The 26857-nt window shown below is 55.7% G+C and overlaps 1 protein-coding gene across 1 annotated transcript; it reads left to right on the top strand.

Annotated features, from left to right (window-relative positions):
• The first annotated feature begins 316 nt into the window (after positions 1 to 316).
• Positions 317 to 26087, top strand: LOC144949191 (receptor expression-enhancing protein 5-like). The gene is made up of 5 exons (XM_078879081.1): positions 317 to 679; positions 11417 to 11510; positions 19647 to 19785; positions 22784 to 22952; positions 25920 to 26087. Exons 1-5 carry the CDS (start codon positions 550 to 552, stop codon positions 25970 to 25972), a joined length of 585 nt encoding a protein of 194 aa, XP_078735207.1. The 5' UTR covers positions 317 to 549; the 3' UTR covers positions 25973 to 26087.
• Positions 26088 to 26857: the final 770 nt, after the last annotated feature.

Below are 26857 nucleotides of genomic sequence, written 5' to 3' on the forward strand. Positions count from 1 at the left end.
TCCATCTCTCAGCCCCTCCCCCTCATCTCCGTCTCTCAGCTCCTCCCCCTCATCTCCATCTCTCAGCCCCTCCCCCTCATCTCCATCTCTCAGCCCCTCCCCCTCATCTCCATCTCTCAGCTCCTCCCCCTCATCTCCATCTCTCAGCTCCCCCCCCTCATCTCCATCTCTCAGCCCCTCCCCTCATCTCCATCTCTCAGCTCCTCCCACTCATCTCCATCTCTCAGCTCCTCCCCCTCATCTCCATCTCAGCCCCTCCCCCTCGTACCGCCTCCGTCTTCCTCCCGGCTGTTTAAAGCTCGCTCGCTTCTTGTCGCCTCGCCGCTCGCTCGCACGAGGGAATCTCCTCCCCCCGCCCACAGGCCACTGAGTCGTCTCCTCCTCTTCTTCTCTCGCGAGCAGATCGGACGCACGCGCAGATCACCGACGACGAAAGACAGCGGGGGAGAGAGAGATAGGAGGAGGGTGAGAGAGCGAGACACACAGAGAGAGAGAAACACACAGAGGGAGAGAAACACACACAGAGAGAGAAACACAGAGAGAGTGGCCATGGCTGCGGGAAGCTTCGCTCAGTACAAGCAGCGGCTGGAGCGCGCTCTGCAGGAGAAGAACGTCCTCACCGACTCCCTTGCGTTCCTGGAGGCGCGGACCGGAGTGGCGAGACTCCACCTGGTGACAGGTGAGCGGCCTCGCCACGTGCGTCCTCGACACCACGTGGCGGGTGGCGTTGTTCGTGTCGGTGTGTGGTGTGTGTGGTGGTGTGTTGAGTGTGTGTGGTGGTGTGTGTGTGGTGGTGTGTGTGTGGTGGTGTGTGTGTGTGGTGGTGGTGGTGTGTGTGGTGTTGTGTGTGGTGGTGGTGTGTTTTGTGTGGTGTGTGTGGTGTTGTGTGTGGTGGTGTTGTGTAACAGCACTTGCCCCTACAATCTGTTAAGGCTATAGGGGGGATCTTTGTGTGGTGGTGTGTTGTGTGTGGTGGTGTTGGTGTGCTGTGTGTTGTGTGTGGTGGTGGTGTGTGATTATCTGAACCGGTCCTGGGCCTCCTCCCCCTAAGTAGACTTAGCCTAAAAATGAGTACCCGGTGCAGTGTAAAATCATTGGCACTGGGGAGACAAAGGCGGCCGGGCGTGGTGCTGGCCACCCACCCCCTCGTGTGCCGTTCCGGCCTTCATAGGTGCCACTCGCTAACAGCACTTGCCCCTACAGTCTGTTCGGGCTACACGGGGGATCTTTGTCTTTGTTGAGAGATTTGCGGTCTAAACCGCACGTGGGCGCCGGATGAGGTTTGGGATTCCGAATGTTTGAGATGTTTTTGTTATTGTTTGCAAACTTGAGATTTCATTTCACGTTCAAGATTGGTCGCGAAAACGCACGCGTTTGAACGTAAACTAAGTTTGCTGCTGCTGCTGCTGCAGCAGAATGATGACCCACAGCTCGGGTTTCGGATGGCGTGTTCAGCAGCAGCAGCAGCATCATCATCGTCGTCAGCCACGGTCGATCCGCTGCTGGATGAGGTTAGGTGGCTCGAAGGCACGCCAGCTTGCGGCGGTGGTCAAGGCTGGCATGGTGTGCCAGTCCCATCGGCACGAGGCGATGTCGAACCCGCGCTGTTTGGACAAGAAGGGGCAGTACAGCAAATTCAAATGACTGCCACTTTGCGTCTGCGTAGCTGTCAAAAGCCCTTATCGGTGCCCTACTTTATTGATCACCCCGTGCCCTTATACATCTCAACGTTAATACTATACACTATACACTACACTATACGCTACACTATACACTACACTATACACTACACTATACACTACACTACATACCTGTCAACCCCTTATCAGTGCATACGTTATTACAAATTCAGACCTTATTGGTCACCCCGTGCCCTTATAAATCTCAACGTTCATCCTACAAAGTCCCACCACGAGGGCTAAAGACAAACAAATAGACGACACATTTGTTTTTTGCCCGCATTGAAACTGCTGCTGTTCGCCGCCGTATGGACCTGGAAACTCAGTTGCCCTGCACGAGAATTCGGGGCAAACCGGTCTGCGTCTGTGCACCCGTGTCAATGTGACCCTGCTTTGAGTCCCGCGAATGGCAGCGTGGTGAAGTATGGTCAACCCCCGAGTAGCCGCGACGCCACGCGTTAGGCCATCATCCAGCAGTGGACAGTCGCTTAAAGCGACGTGCACATGTTCCGCTGGGCTCTCGGTCAGGTTGAGATCGGTTGGTGTTGAGAGAAGTTTGTTCAGACACACGTCGGGGTCTAGTGGAGGTGATATGTTCATCATCGGCCGTGGTCAATCCACTGCTGGATGAGGCTAACAGCACACCTCGCCTGTGGGTCACGTCATTCGGCGGTGTTCAGAGATGTTAACTCCCTCGCCTGGTATACAGGAGGTCGTGGGTTCGATCCCGACTGTGACGCCTGCTGTATATTCGGAGTTTGCGTCTCTCTCTCTCTCATCATCATCACGGTGGCTAGGAGATGTTCACTACCTCGCCTGGTACACAGGAGGTCGTGGGTTCGATCCCGACCCTGACGCCTGCTGCTGTATATTTGGAGTTTGCGTCTCTCTCTCTCATCATCACCACGGTGGCTAGGAGATGTTAACTACCTCGCCTGGTATACAGGAGGTCGTGGGTTCGATCCCGACCCTGACGCCTGCTGCTGTATATTTGGAGTTTGCGTCTCTCTCTCTCCCCGTGGTCGCGTGGCTTTTTCTCCGGGTCCTCCGCTTTTCCCTCCACATTTCGAGAGTGCTGTATTTGGCTGCACTACACTTCCACCTGATAAGCCACTTGGTTGAGCTATCATTCGTGACAGCCAGGTCGCGTCTGAAAAAGAGCCGCATAGCTCGGTGGGCCTTAACAGGTAACAAAAAACTAGACATAGTTTAGGTTTAGTTTAATGACACCTGGGCTGTCTGCGGGTGAAAGTCTGCCCCCCTTTCACCCTGCCCCCCCCCCCCGTCGTGCTGTGTTGGCAAGCCTTGAGCAGATTGACACCTGGGCTGTGTGCAGATTCCGAGCTGGGCTGGTTCTATGTACGTCTCCTTTCCTCACCAAATCATCAGGTGGTGTTCAGTTTCACCCGGATCGTCAGCTGCCTGCAAGGGCGAGGGCTCGTTTCAAACGTGGTTTGTTTGCATAAAATATGACCCACGTTGGGTTCCCTACAGTAACTATTTGCATAGATTAATGAGTCGTGAATGCCCACAGCTCCAGATGCTTCACATTTGTTGCTATTCCTCATGCTCCATAGCGTGTTTAAAACGCGCTTGTTGAGTCTTTGGTCGCTTGATATTTCCACGTGGTGATGATGGTGATGATGATAAGCCACTTTGTTGAGCTGTCATTTGTGGCCAGTGGGGCCTTACCTGGTAAAATCAAAACGGTGTTGTTCATAGCATGCACTGTACATTGACCTACGTTGGCTTGCGGTTATTTTGTCAATCCGATGCTGGATGAGGGCCTCATCCGGCCCGTGATTGACACATCCTTCACCGCACCTAAAAATGGGTTCCATTTTTTGTCGTCGCTTATAATTGGAAAACTCGAAATGAACATCCAGGCATTGAGAACAATTCATAACATGGTGTAGTGACTGACTCGGAGACACTAGGAGGAGGAGGCACTCGATTATCAGCCTTCACAGCTCACAAGAGGTAGGACAGCGGGCAGACCGCCTGACTGACGATGCCGAGCAGGCGAAGACAGCGACGAAGACTCCAGCAGCACGACGAGGGGATCCCACTCCAGGCGACAGCCCCGAGCTCCCCCTCGGGGCCTCCTTTTATCCTCCCGGCGTTATCTTGCTCCGCCCCGGCCACCCCCACGCCCCCTCTTCTAGCACCATCTGTGACCTTTGCCCTGCATCCCTCTCTGGCTTGTCACGTGACCTGCTGTCAGACAGGGCTGCTGCAACCGCAGATCCCCTTCTCTGCCAGCAACCAGCGCTCTGCTATGTAGTGACCCATTCCATGTCACTACACACACTGGCGGAGACAGTGGGGGTGGGGTGGCACGTGCCCCCCCAATGATCCGATCGAAATCCCTAATTTCGTTCGCATCATTGGGGTTTTTTAGTAATAAATTGGCATTTTGCGACCGCAACTGCCACTGTGTAGCATATTAGTATGTGCCAGGGACTCGATGAGATGATATGACAATAGTCTGTGTCTATAATTGTTTATTTCAGTTTTTTCAGTTTCATTTATTTGGTATAGCCATGCGAGCCATTCTGCTCTTGAATCGGGTGCAACCGCAACAAACAAAAAACAAAAACATGAACAAGAAAACATCTTAAAGTGACTATGCGCAAACAGAAATATCCAGGAAAAAACAGCAAAATATTCCAGAAAAAGCACCGTACACCACTGCTGTGTGCAAAAATCCCAGTGGGATGCAAGTCAAACAACAACAACCACAAGACAACTTAGATTAAAGCCATCAGTCTAACGCCGTACTACAACAAACAAACATGGCCAAACCAAAAAACTTTTCGAAATCACCAAAATAAATCCATAAAAGCAATGTAACAGTGATCATAGGATATGTGACCGAAATTTAACAATAAACGACATAAACAACATGTACCACCAAACCCTGTAGCCATAGCTGGCAATAAGTAACGGCAAAGCAGTTAAGTGGCTCACAGAATTGTGCACAGTTGCGTATACAGTACACGACTTCCCTGAAGGCATTCACCCTCAGCGAGCGCGATGCCAATCACACCACGCGGTTCGAATTCGACCCTCGATCGATGGCTGCGCCATCGCTGCACACGCGTCGAATAAGAAGCAAGGGACAACTCCTTACTTACTCATCATATAGGTTTTTGGGTGAGATCGCGTTATCTATAAATGTGTCGTAACCCTCCACCACCCGACACGGCCAATCAGTAAAAAATGTGTCACGTTTTCGAAGGACAAAATCATTCACTTCTTTAGCCCACCGGTGTGCTGAAGAGAGAATCAACAGCATTATAAAATGTGAGTAGTACGACGTTTCGCTGATAATTACAATCAGCTTCATCAGGCAAGAATGGTGAAGCTCTCCTGTTTCTTCCGGTCTTAAATAGAGCAGCATCAGGGTGACGTCATCATTTACTTACTAACCACTCTATCATTTTTCATTGCTGGAGGGGTGCCCCCCTCTACCTGAAAATCCTGGCTCCGCCATTGACTACACACGTAACGCACTTGACATTTCCAGTACCACTGCCATAGTCTAAATGCCATGTGTTTGGCAGTATTTTTAGCATGTTTTATCCCATCGCGCACGTAGTACATTATTTAATTCGAGAAAGCGTGGCATTAAAGGAAACGCGCGCCGCTTGAAGAACGACGACCAAAACCGCCGGGTCAGGACGCGTCACGGACCGGATGCGACGATGTCCCGAGGTCAAGAATAGTGGCGGAGTGGCGGCGACAGAACGGGACGCGTCCGAGGGCGCGTCCACCGGGGAGACGGAGCGACGAAATCGGCCCGTGCGCCGTCGCCCGGGCGGAATGTCGCATGGCAGATTTGCGCGAGAGAGAGATGGCCGGCGGCTGGCCGAGCTCATCGCCCAGCGGCGGGCAGACCGTGGCCGACGGTGATGGACCATTTCTGAGCCGCAGACGCGCGCTTACGCACGCACGTGCGCGCGTTTACGCACGTACGTACGCGCGTTCACGGTACTCGTGGCAGTGCAGTGTTTTCTCCCGTAACGCGTTGTTTTCACGACGCGGATTTGATATAACGCGATGAATGTGATGGGGGACGCGGATGCAGATTGTATTTGACGTGATCGAGCGAACGGAACTCCGTCGCCCGAGGTAGGATTAAGCGGTCGTGCGGCTGCCTCGGCGTAGCGTCACACGGGACGGGATCCTGCCGGATGCTTCTAGACGCTACCCCCACGCGCCTCGGACTTTGTCCGGCCTGCGTGCGCGTCTCACGTGTCATCGCGCACTGTGCGTCGTCAGCTGTGTTATCTATCGTTTATTGTAACGCGAATTATATATCCATCACGCGGTGTTCTTGAGGAACGCAACTACCGCCGCGTTATATGAGAACGGGAATGTACCGTGGATATGAATTTGTGGGTCGCTGGCAGGGGTTGGCTATTTTTACGTCCGAGGTTGCTCGAGCCACGCTTGACACCGCTTGTCGGGCAACATTGCTCGGGTAGCAGCGATGGTGAAATTTTACCGTCGGTAAAACGACACCGCCGCGGAGAAGAATTTCGCAAGCTGGTCACTTCGTTGTGCCCACGACGATTTGCTGAGCATGCTTCTCGTCAGATCTCTTGAAGCGAAGCGATTTTTTGAGCCTGGGATAATACTAAGAGTGGGCCGCCGCCATGTCTACCAGGTGCTATAGGCTGTTGCAGGGCCAGTGCGGTAAAAATCCTCCGTGGCACCCGCGTGCAATTTACGCCCCCACGTCTTATGCCGACTGCCTTTTGCCGATGTAATTGCAAGCATGCGCCCACTCGACGCTTCTCCGCACAGCTTTTGGGGTTTTGTATTCCGCTTCGTTCTGTCTGACGCGTCGTCGGATGGAGAGGGAAGAGAACGCACACGCACGAGACAAGGTGGCGTGCAGGGCATTCTTTCAAGTGTGTTTACAGTAAATGTCCCGCCAAGGCCGCTTTAAACTATTTTATTTTGAAACATTTATTTATATTTTTACTAGGTAAGGCCCACTGAGCTATTGATCTCTTTTTCAGAAGCGACCTGGTCATCGCATGATTGCTGAACAAAGTGGCTCATCACCCGGAAATTTGTAACAACCAAATTAGTCCGAACGCGTGATGTTGATTCTAAATGTGGAGGGGAAAAACCGGAGGGGCCGGAGAAAATACCACGCGACCACGGGGAGAGAGAGACACCGCAAACTCGAAATGTACAGCAGGCATCGTAAGGGTCTGGATCGAGCCCACGACCTCCTGTGTACCAGGCGAGGTAGTTAACATCTCCTAGCCACCGTGATGATGATGAGAGAGAGAGAGAGAGACACCCAAACTCTAAATATACAGCAGCAGGCGTCAGGGTCGGGATGGAACTCACGACTTCCTGTATACCAGGCGAGGTAGTCAACATCTCCTAGCCACTGTGGCGCCCTAAGACGTTGTGACCTTGCGGAATGAAAGTCTGCCGGCAACACGGGATTAGTCAGTGGGTTCACAGTTGGGGGGTGGGGGGGATTGGGGTGGCTGGGATCTCACGCTTATCCTTGATCCGTGTTGAGCCACCTCATCATGCCCGCGAGAAAAGCCGGCCCACCCTCACGGCGTCCGCAGCCGAGTTTTTTCGAGACGTGCGAGCATCCGCTGGCAAGAGACCACTTCGGCTCTTTGGTCCGAGGGCCGGAGCCGATGTTTGGATCGCCCAAGGCAGCAACGCTTCCATCGAGCGCCGATTTGAACAAGGCCCGCGAGCACGCATCGACCCATAGCCCGCTCGCCTCGGGCGGTTATCGCACGTGGTTTTCGCGGTCATTTGCCACGCAGAGAAATTGGGAACAACCCACGCTATTTCGCATGACAAGTGAAATATCAGGTCTGTGTGTTTTTGACTTTTAGGGGTCGGAGTGCTGGTTTCAGCCACCTGTTGATGAAACTTGATTCCCAAGTGTACAGTGGTGAGGTAGCGGTCACAGTCCAGCCTCCAATGTGTCTGTCGTTTCACTTGGTGGTGTCTGACGTTCCGCTCCACGTGCTGGGAGCTTCTTCAGGAAATGCAGCCGCGATTGCAACAAAGCTACCCGCAGGCAAAGAGAGAGAGAGAGGGGGAAGTGTGAGTCTTCGGTCTGACGGGGTGCACAGCAGATCCCGCTGGGTTTGAGCTTCCACGAAACTCGTGATGCGCCCTAAAGCGCATCCACTGCGCAGACCATGGCAGTCGATGCGGGGACACCCTGATGCACAAATGTAACGTTGCAGACAAACTCCCCAGTAGCGGTGTCCGACTTTGGTCATCCAGAAGAAGTTGGTACAGCGTACAACGACACGACGCCCGATCCACAAATGTGAAGGAGACATCGCGGGCGATGATGCAGTCCGCTGCTCCCGATGCGCTTGTTGTCTGGCTTGACCACCTGGATTGTGAAACTGTAGTTTGTCGTACGAAAGGAGGCACAGCGTCCGTCACTAAGCTGCCATGCACCGCCGCTTCAAAATGATCTGACCCACGACCGCCACGAGGTACAGTCGGCTGTTTTCTCTTTTTGTCAAAAGAGAAACAAAAAGCCCGCAGGTTGTAACCGGCGTCACGCTTGCGTGAGCAGACCAAGCAAAAGCTTCGTACCCCCCAGGTGGCTCAAGGGGTCCGTGTTCAGCGGGGGCTCCCACCCCCCCCCACCCAAAGCTCCCCCCGCCGACCCTGCCGGGGGCTGGCTCGCGTGTAAGCAGCAACGCCGCACGTTCAGACCGCGTGCCACCCACTGTCCCCACGCGGGTGAATGTTTAATTTTTGCCGTCGTTGCCGCGGGGTTCAAAGGTCTCCCTCGCGATGGGTGTCGTTGCCACGACCGCTCGCCCCACGACCCCACGGCTACGTTTGAAAAAGTCTCGTGACACCCATCGCGGTCGACCGAGCCCGTGCTATTTCTATTTCTATTTTCATAACAACACCAACAACACCAACAACAAAAACATTGGCAATAATAATGGTGATGATGATGGCGTTTGTTTGGGGACGCCTCACTGGCCCTTCGGGGTTATCATTCGCGAGGATCCCGCTGTGGGATTTTTTTTGTCTCTTTTTGTAAAAGTGTGCGACGAGACCGGAGTGCCCAGAGAAAACCACAGGAATAGAAAGGTGGTGGTGGAGGGGGGGGGGTGGTGGAGGGGGGGTGGTGGGTGGGTTGGAGTGGTGGGTGGGTTGGAGTGGTGGGTGGGTGGGTTGGAGTGGTGGGTGGGTGGGTTGGAGTGGTGGGTGGGTGGGTTGGAGTGGTGGGTGGGTGGGTTGGAGTGGTGGGTGGGTGGGTGGGTTGGAGTGGTGGGTGGGTGGGTGGGTTGGAGTGGTGGGTGGGTGGGTGGGTTGGAGTGGTGGGTGGGTGGGTTGGAGTGGTGGGTGGGTGGGTGGGTTGGAGTGGTGGGTGGGTGGGTGGGTTGGAGTGGTGGGTGGGTGGGTGGGTTGGAGTGGTGGGTGGGTGGGTGGGTTGGAGTGGTGGGTGGGTGGGTGGGTTGGAGTGGTGGGTGGGTGGGTGGGTTGGAGTGGTGGGTGGGTGGGTGGGTTGGAGTGGTGGGTGGGTGGGTGGGTTGGAGTGGTGGGTGGGTGGGTGGGTTGGAGTGGTGGGTGGGTGGGTGGGTTGGAGTGGTGGGTGGGTGGGTGGGTTGGAGTGGTGGGTGGGTGGGTGGGTTGGAGTGGTGGGTGGGTGGGTGGGTTGGAGTGGTGGGTGGGTGGGTGGGTTGGAGTGGTGGGTGGGTGGGTGGGTTGGAGTGGTGGGTGGGTGGGTGGGTTGGAGTGGTTTCCCGCTGTGAACTTTGACCTCTAGACTTCAGTGGCTAACAGCGCCCAGCATCCGTGACGAGCCAGTCTTGCCCTCCTCTCCCGCCTCATTGGTCAGCATGCATCGACCAGCACGGTGAAGTATGGCCAAGAAATCCCAAGTGTTGTGGGGAGGCCTCTTCATCCATTGGTGGATTGACATGAGGCAGAATAGATTTTAACCCCCACAAAGTCCACACTACAATGGCTTCGTGAACCCGCTTGCGCATGCCACCGCCACCTCCTGGCCCAAAACCTTTGCTCGGCATCCCACGCGGGCGGATTCGGGAGCTTCGCGGATCTCTGCGCGACCCGCCAACCCCGGCCTCCGAAAGCCGCCGCATCTCGAGATAGCGGCCGCTTGCACGACGAGTGGCGGCCACTTCCTCCGAACCCCCCTTCCCCTTCGCGTCGCCGTAGCCCGCGGTTACGCCGTCCCTTTAAAAAAATCTTTCATCTCCACGAGCCCGCTGGCCACGTGAGCTGTTTAGCGTGAAGCAACGTGGGTTATGCAAGCGGGTTGTGCGTCCTTCCGCCCCCCCCCCATAACCCACCAACCCACCAACCCACAGCCCTTACAATAAAGGGCTGCGTTAAGCCTGCTTGCTGCTGCTGCTAGTCAGGCAGATCGGTTTGCACTGTACGGGTTTTGCCGAATCAGCAGTCTGGTTTTTGCCGAAATCTGCAGTCTGCGCCGCAGCGGCGGTGGTTTTTGGGATGTGGATTCTCACGCGCAAGTCAACAGTGCTCTGTGGTTCTCGCGCGGCGCTTCTGAGCCTCGCACAGAGAGCCCGTGGACTTGCGTAGATTCTGCGATGGCCGTACACCCACCTCCGCCAATTAGTAATGTGTGTGTCACGTGCAAGGTTCGCTACTACTTTAGCATACCGGTTGTGTGTGAGAGCAACGCCACGGTAGCTAGATGTTAACTACCTCGCCTGGTATACAGGGGGTCGTCGGTTCGATCCCGACCCTGACAATGCCTGCTGTATATTTGGAGTTTGCGTCTCTCTCTCTCATCATCATCACGGTGGCTAGGAGATGTTAACTACCTCGCCTGGTATACAGGAGGTCGGCGGTTCGATCTCGACCCTTACGCCTGCTGGATATTTGGAGTTTGCGTGTCTCTCTCTCCGTGGTCATGTGGATGTTTCTCCGGGGCCTCTGGTTTTTCCCCCTCCACCTTTAGAAACATGCATTTAAAGTATTTGGCTGCTATGAATGTCCACGTGATAAGCGACTTCGTCGAGCTATCATTTGTGTCCAGGTCGCTTATGGAAAGGGCGATATAGCTCTGTGGGCCATACCTCGTAAAATAAAAAGTAGTCTTTAGCTTAATGTTGAGGGTCGGAATCTCATGTTCACACCATGTGGTTGTCATACCCCCTCCTCGCATGCAGTGCATCTTGAGGCTGAGAGAATCGCCTCCGAACGAAAGTGATTGCAGACAAACCATGACCTTCAATCGCGATACGCCCTGGGCAACATACACCGGGCACAAGAATACAGGAGGCGTTAATTCACGATGTGCCTTTTCGGGTTCCAGGAAGTCTGAATGTTCTGACTTCCCAGATCTCGTCCTCACGAGGCTTGTCACGGTGCCAAGTAATTTGTCACGTGTCCCAACTGCCGCTAGGTCTGGCTGTGAGAATTCTCCCTCGACTCGATCGGCTGAGCAGGCCGGAACGATCACCATCGCCGCGTTGTTTCATTCGCTTGGCCGTGTCGGGTGGTGGAGGGTTCGGCGAGAGAGATGCGCGCAAACTTCACACATGCAGGTGTCAGGGTCCGGATCGAACCCACGACCTCCTGCATAGTCCCCCCTTCTCGCCCTACCACCCAGGAAATCTCCACTGCTCGTGGTGGTGGTATTGGTGGTGGTGGTATTGGTGGTGGTGGTGGTGGCTGAGTGTCTAACCACCGCCGTGCGTGTCTCTCCACAGGCTTCGCTGCCCTCATCGCGATGTACCTCGCCGTCGGCTACGGAGCGTCGCTGCTGTGCAACCTCGTGGGCTTCTGCTACCCCGCCTACCGCTCGTGAGTCCGCACGCAGCGCCACCCACAGCGCCACCCACAGCGCCACCCACAGCGCCACCCGCAGCGCCACCCGCAGCGCCACCCACAGAGCCACCCGCAGCGCCACCCACAGCGCCACCCACAGCGCCACCCGCAGCGCCACCCACAGCGCCACCCGCAGCGCCACCCGCAGCGCCACCCACAGAGCCACCCGCAGCGCCACCCACAGAGCCACCCACAGCGCCACCCACAGCGCCACCCGCAGCGCCACCCGCAGCGCCACCCACAGAGCCGCACACAGAGCCACCCACAGAGCCACCCACAGAGCCACCCACAGCGCCACCCACAGAGCCACCCACAGCGCCACCCACAGCGCCACCCACAGCGCCACCCGCAGCGCCACCCACAGCGCCACCCACAGCGCCACCCACAGCGCCACCCGCAGCGCCACCCGCAGCGCCACCCACAGAGCCGCACACAGAGCCACCCACAGAGCCACCCACAGCGCCACCCACAGAGCCACCCACAGCGCCACCCACAGCGCCACCCACAGCGCCACCCGCAGCGCCACCCACAGAGCCGCACACAGAGCCACCCGCAGCGCCACCCACAGCGCCACCCACAGCGCCACCCACAGCGCCACCCACAGAGCCACCCACAGAGCCACCCACAGCGCCACCCGCAGCGCCACCCACAGCGCCGCACGCAGCGCCACCCACAGCGCCACCCACAGCGCCACCCACAGCGCCACCCACAGAGCCACCCACAGAGCCACCCACAGCGCCACCCGCAGCGCCACCCACAGCGCCACCCACAGCGCCGCACGCAGCGCCACCCACAGCGCCACCCACAGAGCCACCCACAGAGCCACCCACAGAGCCACCCACAGCGCCACCCGCAGCGCCACCCACAGCGCCACCCGCAGCGCCACCCACAGCGCCACCCACAGCGCCACCCACAGCGCCACCCACAGCGCCACCCACAGCGCCACCCAAAGAGCCACCCACAGAGCCACCCACAGAGCCACCCACAGCGCCACCCACAGCGCCACCCACAGAGCCACCCACAGCGCCACCCACAGCGCCACCCGCAGCGCCACCCACAGCGCCACCCACAGCGCCACCCAAAGAGCCACCCACAGAGCCACCCACAGAGCCACCCACAGAGCCACCCGCAGCGCCACCCACAGCGCCACCCACAGCGCCACCCAAAGAGCCACCCACAGAGCCACCCACAGCGCCACCGTGGGGCCGCGATCAGTCTGCGCGCAGTGGGGGGGCCGCTCTCCGTAGTGTGCAACAAACGCGCACGCAAGGCGCGGACGCTTAGTCTGCTTAACGCGTAGGCTTTCACGACCAAATATGCATAAAAAAGGTTTTTGGGTTAGATCGCGTAAGTATAAATGTGTTACACTCACGCGATCTAACCCAAAAGCCTTGATTACGAGTGGTTAGCCGAGTGACGTCTGCTCGTTGCACCAGAGTACGCGTGCTGCAGTGGAGGCGGCTAGCAGAGGTGGGACAAAGTCATTGTTATGCAAGTCCAAGTCGAGTCGCAAGTCATCAAATTCATGACTCGAGTCTGACTCGAGTCCAAGTCACATGACTCGAGTCCACATCTCATAGGTGGGACAAAGTCATTGTTATGCAAGTCCAAGTCGAGTCGCAAGTCATCAAATTCATGACTCGAGTCTGACTCGAGTCCAAGTCACATGACTCGAGTCCACACCTCTGGCGGCTAGGTGCAAGCCGTCGGGCGTGTATCCCCGATGGCCGTCCCAGTGCAGCACGCGTCCTCTGGTGGGACGTGCAGACGTCACTCGGCCACCAATCCGGGTGCCGTGGGATGGCTTGCAAGTAAAGAAATGTACACATTTGTAGCCCTGTTGCTTTTTGCGAACGGCGTACGAGAAAATAAGAATCCTCTGCCGCATGACGGTCACGGCAAGGCGACGCAGTCTCCTCTCGTCGTTGTGCCGATTCCTCGTACCGATTAGAAATCGCTCCATCTCCACGGTGGATGCACTGGCAGAATTTGAGAAGCCCTATCAGTGACCTGTTGAGTAAAATATATTCTGTTTAACAACGAAGGCATTCGCACTCATTCTGGCATTCGCCTGATGATGCTGGTTGTAATCACCAGCCAAACATCGTGCTCACGTTTAAATTAAACTAAACTTTAGTTTTTTTACTTTACCAGGTAAGGCCCACTGAGCTATACAGCTGTTTTTTTTCAGAAGCGATCTGGCCACAAACGATAGCTCCATGAAATGGCTCCTCTGCATGGGGAGAGAGACACGCAATCGCCAAATTTCCAGGCGTCAGGGTCTGGATCGAACCCACGACTTCCTGCCGCCGTGGGGTTTGCTCTCCACCACACAACCCCAGTGTGCTAAGGTGCTAGTTAGCACCTGATGTTCACAAAACAAACTAATTGGCGGAGGTGTGTGTACGACACATCGCTGCCAACCCATACGGTTCACCCCGTGTTCTTGTACAGCGAAGTAGAATTTTCAGGTCCATACGGCGTTTCAATACGGGCACAAAGGAAAATAATGTCTGTTTGTGTTTATCCCTTGTGATGGGACTTTGTGGGATGAACGTTGAGATATATAAGGGCACGGGGTGACCGATAAGGTCTGAATTGGTCTGTAATCAGGCAGGGCACTGATAAGGGCTTGACAGTGATGACGACACATTTATATTCACACGACCCAAGCCAAAAAAACTCCTACCGTGAACACAGATTCTGCCGCTCATGAGATGTGCATCGAGTTGCGTGTGTACAAATGTAATATCCATTATACTCAATACAGATCGCGTCAATATACAAATGTGTCGTTAAACCAGCCAGCACCCGATACAGGCCACTAGTAAGGGTTGTCAATTAAGCAGAACGTGGCCAATTCGTCACTAGTACAGCACTAACCGGTGTGTTGGAGAGCCAAGCCACAACATTTACAATCTGAGCACGACGTTTCGCCAACAATTACAACCGGAATCATCAGGCGACAGCCAGATTTGTGGAGAAATCCTCCTGTTTCGTTCCTTAAATAGAGGGGTAGGTGTGACGGCGTCACTTGTGAGCCCTTCTTGAGCAAAGTCGGGACGGGGGGGGGGGATTAATGAATGCATACAAATGACAACGGCTATCCATTATGGATGATATCGGCCCTCGCGAAAGCCTACGCGTTAAACAAACGTCACATTTTCACATTTCGTGAAGAGCCGCGTGCACAAACGCCACCCCGAGGCCGTGGTGGTCGCGAGCGGACGCGCGGCTGGGGACGAGACGGGCGGTGTGGACGCCGGCGCTCAGGGGGTGGGAATGAATGAATACAACAACAACAACAACAAACAAGTAAACCCGTAAAAACAAAGTTTTTCACTATAAATCCTTTATATGCGTGGCGGCAAGAGTCTTCTCGTCCTCTGGCTTGAGATGGATGCAATCTATGGGTCAGATGATTGTCTGCCAGTATTAAGCAATTGGTAATTAAATATTTAATTTGTTTTCCCTAAACAGTGTAAAATTTTGGAAAAAAAATTTCACGACAATTAATTGTCACACACAACGAGTCTGTGTGGAAAATGTCAGCTCGATTGGATCACGGGAAGTGGGTTAAAAAACGAGCGAAATATTTGCACGGTCCTAAGCAAGCAAGTGAACTTAATATAAAGGATTTAAAAATATATTCGCCTGTGGAGGACGCGGGGATCGATCCCGCGACCTTTGGCATGGGAAGCGAGGGCGCTACCAACTGCGCTACTCCGCCACGGCCTGTGGAGGGGTTACGCTCTGGGCTCTTATACTGTGACGTTCAGCCAAAGCCAAGAATGAGTTATATTTGAATATATGTAAAATAATTTTTTTTTGCCTAAAAAGTGTTAAATTTTGGGAATTTTTTTTCACGAACATTAATTGTCTGGCACAACGAGTCTGTGTGGAAAATGTCAGCTCGATTGGATCACGGGAAGTGGGTTAAAAAACGACCGAAAGATTTGCACGGTCGTAAGCAAGCAAGCACGCAAGCAAGCAAGCATGCGAACTTAATATAAAGGATTTAAAAATAGAACGTGATGACGCGTCCTTTTGAAGAGGAAGTCTGTGTCTTCGTACGGGGGAGCTGGTGGGGTAGGTGGGTCGATTGTGGCCCCCTGGATCGGTGACAATCCGTTGAATTGCAGAGAGATGAACATTTCGTGCAATGTTCATGCGGGGGGGGGGGGTTGAATCTCTGCATGGAGTGAATCATTGTTGAAGTCTCGCGGAGTGCTGCTTATTTTTGTCGGCTACAATGAATTCGTGGTTTTTGGCCGGAGATTTGATTTTGGCAGTCTTCCAAACAGCGAGACGTGATGAAGCCACTGAAGCGATGCGCACTTTTTAACTCGAAGTTGAAAACGCATCTCTGTAGAACTGCTTTTTGTGTTTAGTTTGTTGTCCTTCCCCCGCGCCTCCGATTAGCACGGTTGGCTACGTACGGTGCGAAATAAGTTTAACATACATACACTACGATACACACTATACAATAGACTACATCCTACACTATACACTACGATACACATTACACAATACACTGCATACTACACTATACACGACGCTACACACTACACTGTACACTACTATACACTACACTACTATACACTACATTTACACTACATTGCTATACACCACTCTTCACTACACACTACTATACACTACACACCACTACACTAAAGTTGAAACTCATTCATTTAGAGCCTGATTTTTGTGTTTAATTTGTGGTCCTTCGCCCCCCCCCCGCGCACCTCCGATCAGCCACGGTTGGCTAGCAACGTGCGGCGTGGGAACACGTTGAACGCACGTGCACACGCACGCACGTGCATGCCACGCACGTGCACACGCACGCACGTGCATGCCACGCACGCACGTGCATGCCACGCACGCACGTGCATGCCACGCACGCACGTGCATGCCACGCACGCACGTGCATGCCACGCACGCACGTGCATGCCACGCACGCACGTGCATGCCACGCACGCACGTGCATGCCACGCACGCACGTGCATGCCACGCACGTGCACACGCACGCACGTGCATGCCACGCACGTGCATGCCACACACGCACGTGCATGCCACGCACGCGCATGCCACACACGCACGTGCATGCCACGCACGCACGTGCATGCCACGCACGTGCATGCCACACACGCACGTGCATGCCACGCACGTGCACACGCACGCACGTGCATGCCACGCACGCACGTGCATGCCACGCACGCACGTGCATGCCATGCGGAACGGTGCTCGTCGGCGAAGGGGAACGGCCGGGGGGAACTGTTGGGTTGTGTTTCGATCGAAAGCTTTCGTGACTGCAGGGATTCATGGTCTTGGTTCTTTCGGTAAAGTCACGTGGAAGGGAAATAATACAAATAAAACGTAATTTTTTTTAATGATGTTTTATTTTTATTATTTTACTATTTCCCTTCTACGTGACTTCACCGAAAGAACCAAGAACAAGTTGGGTGGTGCTGACAGATGGGCCGGTATACCACCCAACTGGGAACCACTGGGCAGAACAAAGGCAAAAATCCCCGTGTAGCCTGCAATAGACTGTTGGGGCAAGTGCTGTTAGCGAGCACCTCCGAAGGCACACTCGGGGGGTGGGGTGGCCAACACCACGCCCGGCCGCCTTTGCCTCCCCAGTGGCGATGTTTACACACCGCACCAGGTATGCATTTGAGGCTGAGTTGACCTAGGGGGGAGGTCCAGGACTGGTTGCGATAATCGTTTCACCGGTGGTGGCCGTGAGCGGGAATCCAACTGGTTGCCAGGTTCGTAGCGCGGCGCGCCACCCGCCACACGTCGGCAGATTCCTTTAGGATTTTAAAGTCGTCGTCGTCGTCATCATGATCCATTGGGGCAGACTGCCCGTAGGTGTCCACCGCACACACTCGGTCGTTCCCTTCCCACTCGTCACACCGACCACCGATTGCCGCTGCTCATTCCAATTGAATTTCCAGCCCATTGTCAATCCGCTGTTGGTCGAAGGCCGCCCCCTCCTACCCCCCCCCCGCCGGCAACGGCGTCGTGTCGCGCGGGGCGTTGTTTGTTGTCCACAACTTGGGCACGCTGAGCCCCGGTGCGGGTTGGTGGAGGCGGCGGGACGGGGAGCGCGAGTGTCGCTCGTCATCGCCGTTGCTGGCGACGGCCGGGTGCAATTGGCACGCGCCAATTTGCGCGGTCACGTGCACAGTTTTTCCCCGGAGCGACGGAGCACCCTCATTACGGAGGCAGCGCTCCCCCACGCCTGGACAAGTTTGCCGACGACGGAGAGGGGGCTTTCGCTGCCGGAAGCAACGTGGCCTCGTTCCCTACCGCGACATCCTGAACGCGTCCGTCCCGGTGCTCACCGAGCCGCATTGGCCTCCTGTTTGCCAAGAACGAATGCGGTTGTCATGGGGTCGCGCTCGTTACGCACGCCAGGAGCGTGCCACAAAAGAACCCGCGACTCATCTCGTCAAGGAGGCGTAGACCTTCACGCAAACTCCGGTCGTCCCCCGCAGCAACGGCCTTTGGCTAACCATCGAACAAAGGCGCGGCGCTTTCAGTTGCCGCTTTTGCGGCCGTCTGGAACGCTCTTCTTTCCGATATTACAAAGCCACTGCATCTAGATGGACAAACTCATTTCTTTGCGGCTGCTGTTTGTGTTTAGTTTTCTTGTCCTTCGCCCGCACATCAGATGAGCACAGTTGGCAACTTACGGTGTGAAAGAAGTTCGGCATACTTGCCTGTGGCATTCAAAAAAATCATTCCGCGTGCAAGGATCGGCAGGGTTGGACAATGCACGCGGCGGCAGTGCCCCCCGCGGGTTCTTTGATACGCCGTGCATCTCTCGCAAGAATACAAAGAAAACGTTTTGTACGCTAAGAGAGAGCCCGCAGGGCTTTATCAGGGAGCCAATAGGCGTCTTATTCGAGAGGGCCGGGGAAATATTGGGTTTGCACACACGCTACCAACCACCCCTGCCAAGCCATAACCACAGCGGTGCGGTTAACCCTGACGCTTCCACACACACTACCAACCACCCCTGCCACACCATAGCCACAGTGGCACGGTTAACCCTCACACTTTTACACACGCGGAGAACCCGGAGAAAAATCCACGCAACCACGGGGAGAGAGAGACGCAAACTCCAAACATACAGCAGGCGTCAGGGTTAGGATCAAACCCACAACCTCCTCCGTACCAGGCGAGGTGGTTAACATCTTGCCACTGCCCCACCCCAGTTTCTCTCTGTATGGAGGTGTTGTTGGATGATTGATGAGTACTTACCCGTGCGAGGTAACCGGAGCGCCCGGCAAAAACCCAGGCGTGCGAGGGGGAAACACTCTATCCCCATACAGGGATTCCACTACTTACGAATGAGTTAGGTTCCAGAGGTCTGTTCGTAAGTCGATTTGTTCGTAAGTCCAACTTTACTGCTGTCGATTCCAAACGTGTTGTACGGCATGTACACTTAACAATGGGAGAGGGTTTAAAAGTTGTATAATCTCCTGTAGATGTAGATGCCACTGGTTCTTCACGTTCTGCAGATGTAGATGCCACTGGTTCTTCACGTTCTGGAGATGTAGATGCCACTGGTTCTTCACGTTCTGCAGATGTAGATGCCACTGGTTCTTCACGTTCTGCTGATGTAGATGCCACTGGTTCTTCACGTTTTGCAGATGACACTGGTTCTTCACATTCTGCAGATGCCACTGGTTCTTCATGTTCTGTAGATGTAGATGCCACCACCGCCATCTATTGCGCGGCAGTTGAACTTACGACTCTCGGTCCGGAAAGGCAACCTGGACGTTACGGACAGGTTTGTTCGTGTCTCTGAATGTTTGTAAGTCGAGGGGAGACGTGGGACACGTGGAGTTGGTGCTGTGGCGCCTCCTCCTGGCGAGCCAGGGGGCTCGCGGCGTCTAGCAACATTCACACGGCGACCCACCAACCCTGGCGGCTGCCTGCACGGAGCTGCTGGATGGCGGGCGCGTGCGTGGGGGGGAGGGGGGGGTTATGATGATGTTACCCCATGCTTGGGGGGTGGGTCGTGTGAGGACGTGACCCCGTGTGTGGGGGGAGGGGGTGGGTCGTGTGAGGACGTGACCCTGTGCGTGGCTCCCGCAGGATCGCGGCGATCGAGAGCTCCAGCAAGGAGGACGACACCAAGTGGCTCACCTACTGGGTGGTCTACGGACTCTTCTGCGTCGGGGAGTTCTTCTCCGACCTCGTCCTCTACTGGTTCCCCTTTTACTACTTCTTCAAGGTGACCGCCGCGGATTTTGTCCCCGCCGAACGGCGCCTGTGGCATGCGCCGTTATGACCTGCGCTCCTTGACCTGCGCTCCTTGACCTGCGCCCTTGACCTTTGCCATCTTGACCTGCGCCCTTGACCATCACTGTCTCGACCTGCTTCACCTTGACCTACGTCGTATTGACCTGCGCCGTTCCGACCGCCGTGCCGGGAGGTTGCACCGGCTGGCCCAGAACGCGACCCTCACCGTTGCGCGCTCGCAGGATAGCCCCGTACAACAACAACAGTAACCTTCTTCTTGGTTCTTTCGGTAAAGTCAAGTAGAAGAGAAATAATAAAATAATAAAAATAAAACATAATAAAATAATTCTCACGACGTTTTGGCCAAAACGCAAGCAGCCGTCCTCAGGTGAAAAACAGGTCTGTTGGAAAAACAGCGTCTGAATGAACACCACCAAGCTTGGCAGCGTATATTTAAGCTGGGTTAGAGGAGGAGGGAGCTTTGACAAAGGAATTTGCATATCAACAGAGGAATTTAGCATATTTATGGAAAATGCAGATATGGGATTAGTCACTACTTGTGGAATGTGTAGGAGATGGGGGGGGTCTCAAAGTCATAATATGCCCGTGCATTATGTAGGATTAGCAGTAATAAAGGGAGGGAATTTTAATAGTAAGGAGCTGCAGCAGCCAAACCACCACGTAAAAAAACAGATGAATCCCTGCAGTCACGAAAGCTTTAAATCGAATTATCAACAACAAAAACAACAACAACAACAATAACGGTCGGGAGTAGCAGTGTCGACTGGGGGGGGGGGGGGGGGGCACGTTGCGGTCGCGAGCGCTTGACGGGGTGGGGGGGGCCCTCTGAACGGAGGACTCGGGCGAGGTGCCGTGACCCCGGCGACCTCCCTTGATTCCAGCCCACGGCGAGTGACTTCTGCACTGGGCTTGGCCCCCCCCCCCCAGTCGCCTCCAGTTTGTCTGCAGCGGTGGTTCTTCACCTGGGTGGGGGGGGGATGAAGAATCTTTGGGGGCTGACGGACACGTGGGGAGACTCAATGCAGCAACGGAGAGCGTGAATACGCCACGAAGGGTGCTCACTGCAGCAGCGGTTCTTCTTCTTAGCCTGGGGGTGCGAGATGCCCTCTCTGGGGTGTGGCGAGACACGGCCGCATTTGTTTTTCTTCATATTAGGTCAATCATCGCAAACGCAACTTAAGCACCGGCACGTTAAGTAACAACTTACTTCGTTTCGTCAAACCCGACCTGTTTATTGATATTGTAATTTTTTTATTTTAATGATTGAGAACCAAAGGAGTGGTGCAAGGCTGCAGTGAAGTTTAAGGACCGCTGGTCTACACGCTCGCAAATCTCACGCGCTCGCGCACACACGACGATGAAGATCCCCCGTGTGGCCTACGGACAACTGTTGGGGCAAGTGCTGTTTGCGAGCGCCTGTTTTAAGGCCGGGAGGGCGGGCGACGAGGCGTCTAAGGAATCGAACTCGGGTCGCCGGTTTCGTAGCGCAGCGCAGTGTACAGTAGAAGCCGCTCTTGACGGCGGCAATTCGTTCCTCGACTGCCCGTGAAGTGATTTGGTCGTCAAGCGAGTTTAGGAAGGGCTTGTTAACAGCGTCATTCGTTCCGGTGGCGTCGCATGTGAACAATGCCCCAGCGGTCGTGAATGGACGTCGCTGATTGGCCGAGGCCCGGTCAGACCACTTTGGAGCCCGCCGATTGGCCGAAATTGGTGGTCGCCTGCTTGTCGTAAGCCCGTCGTTAACGGGGGAATGGTCGGTTAGCGAACCACATTGGGTTCTATGGAGGCACTACACTACACTATACACTACACTATACATTACACTATACACTATACACTACACTATACACTACACTATACATTACACTATACACTACACTATACACTAGACTATACACTACATTCTACATTATACATTACACTATACACTACATTCTACACTATACACTACACTATACACTACACTATACACTACATTCTACACTACATTCTACACTATACACTACACTATACACTATACACTACATTCTACACTATACACTACATTCTACACTATACACTACACTATACACTACACTATACATTACACTATACACTACACTATACACTACATTCTACACTATACACTACACTATACACTACACTATACACTATACACTACACTATACACTACACTATACACTACACTATACACTACACTATACACCAGAGGTGGGACAAAGTCATTGTTATGCAAGTCCAAGTCGAGTCGCAAGTCATCAAATTCATGACTCGAGTCTGACTCGAGTCCAAGTCACATGACTCGAGTCCACACCTCTGCTATACACTACACTATACACCACTTCTATACACTACACATGGGGCTCTATGGAGGCTCGTCGTTAAGCAATTCACCATTAACAGGGATGGTCGTTAAGAGGGGTTCTTCTGTACTAAACACGACGCTTACCGCCAGAGGTCGCAATCTGGTACCCGATACCCGTACCATACCCGATACCCGTACCATACCCGATACCCGGCTACCCGTACCCGGCAGGGTACACCTAAAATGAGTGCTATGTGTAAACATCGCCACTGGGGAGACAAAGGCGGCCGGGCGTGGTGTTTCCCACCCACCCCCTCGCGTGCCGTGCCGGCCTTCATAGGCGCTGGTGAGAACAGCACTTGCCCCGACAGTCGGGTAAGGCTTCACTGGGCGGGTCTTTGTGTCCGTGCTCGCGTACGCACACACTCCGCACCCCCGTGTGTGTGTGTCTGTGTAGAAACATCGCCACTGGGGGGGGGGGGGGGGAGACAAAGACGGCCGGGCGTGGCTCTGGCGACCCACCCACCCACCCCACCTCACGTGCCACTGTGCCGGCCTTCGTCGGTGCTGCTCGCTTAACAGCGCTTGCCCCAGCGCTCTGTCAAAACACACACGGGAGGCGGCGGGGGTGGTGGATGGTGATCTTTGTCTTTGCGCGCTGCAGTGTGCCTTCCTCGTGTGGTGCATGGCGCCCGTGTCGTGGAACGGCTCCACCGTCATCTACCAGCGCATCATCCTGCCCTGGTTCCACGCCCACGCGGCACAGGTCGACCGCGTGATGGAAGACCTGGGAGGGCGGGCGCGCGAGGCGGCCGACGCGGCCACGTCACGAGGTGAGGGAGGTGGGGGGGGTAGTGGGGTGGGGGGGGTAGTGGGGGGGAGGGGGTAGTGGGGGGGAGGGGGTAGTGGGGGGGAGGGGGGTAGTGGGGTGGGGGGGGGTAGTGGGGGGGAGGGGGTAGTGGGGGGGAGGGGGTAGTGGGGGGGAGGGGGTAGTGGGGGGGAGGGGGTAGTGGGGGGGAGGGGGGTAGTGGGGGGGAGGGGGGTAGTGGGGGGGTAGTGGGGGGGGAGGGGGTAGTGGGTAGTGGGGGGTAGTGGGGGGGAGGGGGTAGTGGGGGGTAGTGGGGGGGAGGGGGTAGTGGGGGGTAGTGGGGGGGGAGGGGGTAGTGGGGGGTAGTGGGGGGGGAGGGGGTAGTGGGGGGTAGTGGGGGGGGAGGGGGTAGTGGGGGGTAGTGGGGGGGGAGGGGGTAGTGGGGGGTAGTGGGGGGGGAGGGGGTAGTGGGGGGTAGTGGGGGGGGAGGGGGGTAGTGGGGGGTAGTGGGGGGGGAGGGGGTAGTGGGGGGTAGTGGGGGGGGAGGGGGTAGTGGGGGGTAGTGGGGGGGGAGGGGGTAGTGGGGGGTAGTGGGGGGGGAGGGGGTAGTGGGGGGTAGTGGGGGGGGAGGGGGTAGTGGGGGGTAGTGGGGGGGGAGGGGGTAGTGGGGGGTAGTGGGGGGGGAGGGGGTAGTGGGGGGTAGTGGGGGGGGAGGGGGTAGTGGGGGGTAGTGGGGGGGGAGGGGGTAGTGGGGGGTAGTGGGGGGGGAGGGGGTAGTGGGGGGTAGTGGGGGGGGAGGGGGTAGTGGGGGGTAGTGGGGGGGGAGGGGGTAGTGGGGGGTAGTGGGGGGGGAGGGGGTAGTGGGGGGTAGTGGGGGGGGAGGGGGTAGTGGGGGGGAGGGGGTAGTGGGGGGTAGTGGGGGGGAGGGGGTAGTGGGGGGAGGTGCGTACGGAATTGTGATGAAATGTGCCAGTGTGTACCTGGGTCTGTCATGTGACCTCCTGCCGGCAGTGAGCCTTCGACACTTCACGTGATAGCCTCGGAGTGCACCTAGGCTGGCACGAGCGCGTGGTGACGTCACCGCCATTCGTGCATGTATGTTGAACTTCTTTCTCACCGTACGTAGCCAACTGTGCGAACAGGAGGGTGCCGGCTGAAGTGTGTGTGTAAGTTGCGTGTATGTGTAAGTTTGTGTGTGTAAGTGTGACATGGGCATGGTGCTGGCCACCCACCTTTTAGTGTGCTGTGCCGGCCTTGATCGGTCCTCCCGAACAGCGCTTGCCCCAACAGCCTGTTAAAGGCTATACGGGGAATCTTTTCATTTGTCTTTGCCCCCTGTGAAGGTGAGAGGGTGTGTTTGAGTGTCTGTGTATGTGTGAGCGTGAGAGCGCGTGAGAGCGTGCGTCTGCGAGTGTGTTATTTGCAGTCCCGTGACCTCACGCTAGCAGCGAACCTTCGACACCTAAGTGCACCGAGCCTGGCACAAGCTGTAGTGTGACATCCACGTGGTGGTGATTGGCGGCGCCTGTTGTTGTTGTGGCAGTAAACATTTGCCTGCTATCACAACGGCACTGCTGCGGTTCTGCCACTGCAGAACCGCAGCAACTAAACTGTTTAAACATTTTTTTTATTGCACCAGGTAAGCTTATGTGGCTCTCTCGTTTCAAAGTGGACTGGCCACAAGTGATGGCCCGATCGCAGTGGCGTATCATCATCGTGTGGACATTTATAGCAGAAGCCAAATACTCTTCAGTGCACGTTGATTCTAAATGTGGAGGGAAAAACCAGAGGACCCGGAGAAAAATCCACACGACCACAGGGAGAGACACGCAAACTCCAAATATACAGCAGCAGGCGTCAGGGTCAGGATCGAACCCACGACCTGCTGCATATCAGGCGAGGTAGTTAACATCTCCTAGCCACCGTGATGATGACGAGAGAGACACGCAAACTCCAAATATACAGCAGGCATCAGAGTGCAGATCGAACTCACGACCTCCTGTATACCAGGCGAGGTAGTTAACATCTCCTAGCCACCGTGATGATGATGAGAGAGACACGCAAACTCCAAATATACAGCAGGCATCAGAGTGCAGATCGAACTCACGAACTCCTGTATACCAGGCGAGGTAGTTAACATCTCGAATATAAAAAAAAAATGTTCGCCGATTTGCCATCTGGACTTGTGCTACAGCGCCATGTGGATACACCCGGTGCCTACCCGCACTCGCATCCCAGAAGTCTCTGCGGGGGCAGCTGGCGTAGCGCTTATTTCCTGGAGAGAGGCAGGGGGCAGGGAGTCCAGCGGCATGCATCTGCACTAAAACGAAACAAAACAATTTTTTTTTATTTTAACCAGGTAAGGCCCCGCTGAGCTCTTTTTCAGACGCGACCTGGCTGCCACAATTTGATAGCTCAAGGAAGTGGCTTATCATCATCATCACCATCACGTGCAAATTGATAGCAGCCAAATGGTCTCTAAACGCGTGATGTTTATTCTAAATGTGGAGGGAAAAACCGGAGGACCCGGAGAAAATTCCACGCGACCACAGGGAGAGAGAGACACGGAAACACCAAAAACATACAGCAGGCGTCAGGGTCTGGATCGAACCTACGACCGCCTGCATACCAGGCGAGGTAGTTAACATCTCGCCACGTTGGCAGAAGAGAGTTCTGGACCACTACGAACTTGATCCGGCATCTAGAATCGGAATCTTTATTGAGACTGCGGGCATCCTCGCCGCACTCCGTGGAGGGGGGAAGGCGTCGACCCGCCAACACGCCGCGTTTATAATCTTAGCGCCGCGCTCGGGCACCGTCCCGCACGCAGCGCCCACGTGGTCAACGTTCAGTGTCTTCCAAAGCGTGGCCCATGTGGCCCACACCCCAGGTTTACAGACGCGTCCATTGTTGTTGTTGTTGTTGTTGTTTTTCTTCTGCACCTTGCCCCTCACCCACCCCTCCCCCCCACCTCCTCGTCCGTCACCCACAGCCGTCGGCCTCGCGACAGCGGCCTTGGGCTCCAAGGACAAGAAAAGTTCGTGACTGCGACAGCGCTCGGCGGGGCCGCCTCGACCGCCGCCGCCGCCACCGAGCTGACCGACGCTGCCGTCGACTCGACCTCTCTTCCGCGGCCGCTGAATCCGGCTCGTGGGGGGCGGTGGGGGGCGGTGGGGGGCGGTGGTGGGGGGCGGTGGGGGGTGGTGGGGGGGTGGTGGGGGGGTGGTGGGGGGGTGGTGGGGGGGTGTGTGGGGGGGTGGGGAGCCGGGGAGTCCATGCGGGGGTCTGGGTCAGGGGTTAATTATTTTTTTGCCACTCCGTGCCACGTTGTCGGGTCGTGCCGCCCGGCCGCGTGGGGGCGGCACGGCTCTGCAGCCAGCGCGAATTGGCGGGTTTTGGCGTTCACCGACCGGCGTTTTGGCTTTTGAGAGAGAGCAAGGGGTGAAGTGGCGAGTTGGGAAGCTTTTCCCCGCCCCGGTGTTTCAGGTCTGCCACGGGTCCACGCTGCATTTCTTTACATCTCTCTCTCTCTCTCTTGCCCTCCATCTCTCTCCCTATCCATCTCTCTCTCTCTCGAGAGAGAGAGATGGATACGGAGAGAGAGAGCAACAGAGGTGGGGGCGGTGTTTGTTGCGTTGTTTTTTGTTTGCCAGCATTGTCACACCCCCCCCCCACCCGTAACGAAATCCAGTCTCTCCCAAGGGCTGCGACGTCCTTCCGTCTGTTTGCGTTCATCAACGAATTCCCTCCGTCCCTTGCGACGCATTCTCACCGCGAAGTCCGTGTCGCTTCATTTCTGGAACGACGGCTTCACTATCGCGGTCTCCTCCGTTCGAATACAGGTTGAGGTGCAGCATGCTGCATGTGCAGTATGCACCATGCTGCATGTGCAGTACGCAGTGTGCAGCACGTGCAGTGTGCAGCATGCTG

The sequence above is a fragment of the Lampetra fluviatilis genome, chromosome 53 (assembly GCF_964198595.1).
Source record: "Lampetra fluviatilis chromosome 53, kcLamFluv1.1, whole genome shotgun sequence".
Classification (NCBI taxonomy): Eukaryota; Metazoa; Chordata; class Hyperoartia; order Petromyzontiformes; family Petromyzontidae; genus Lampetra; species Lampetra fluviatilis.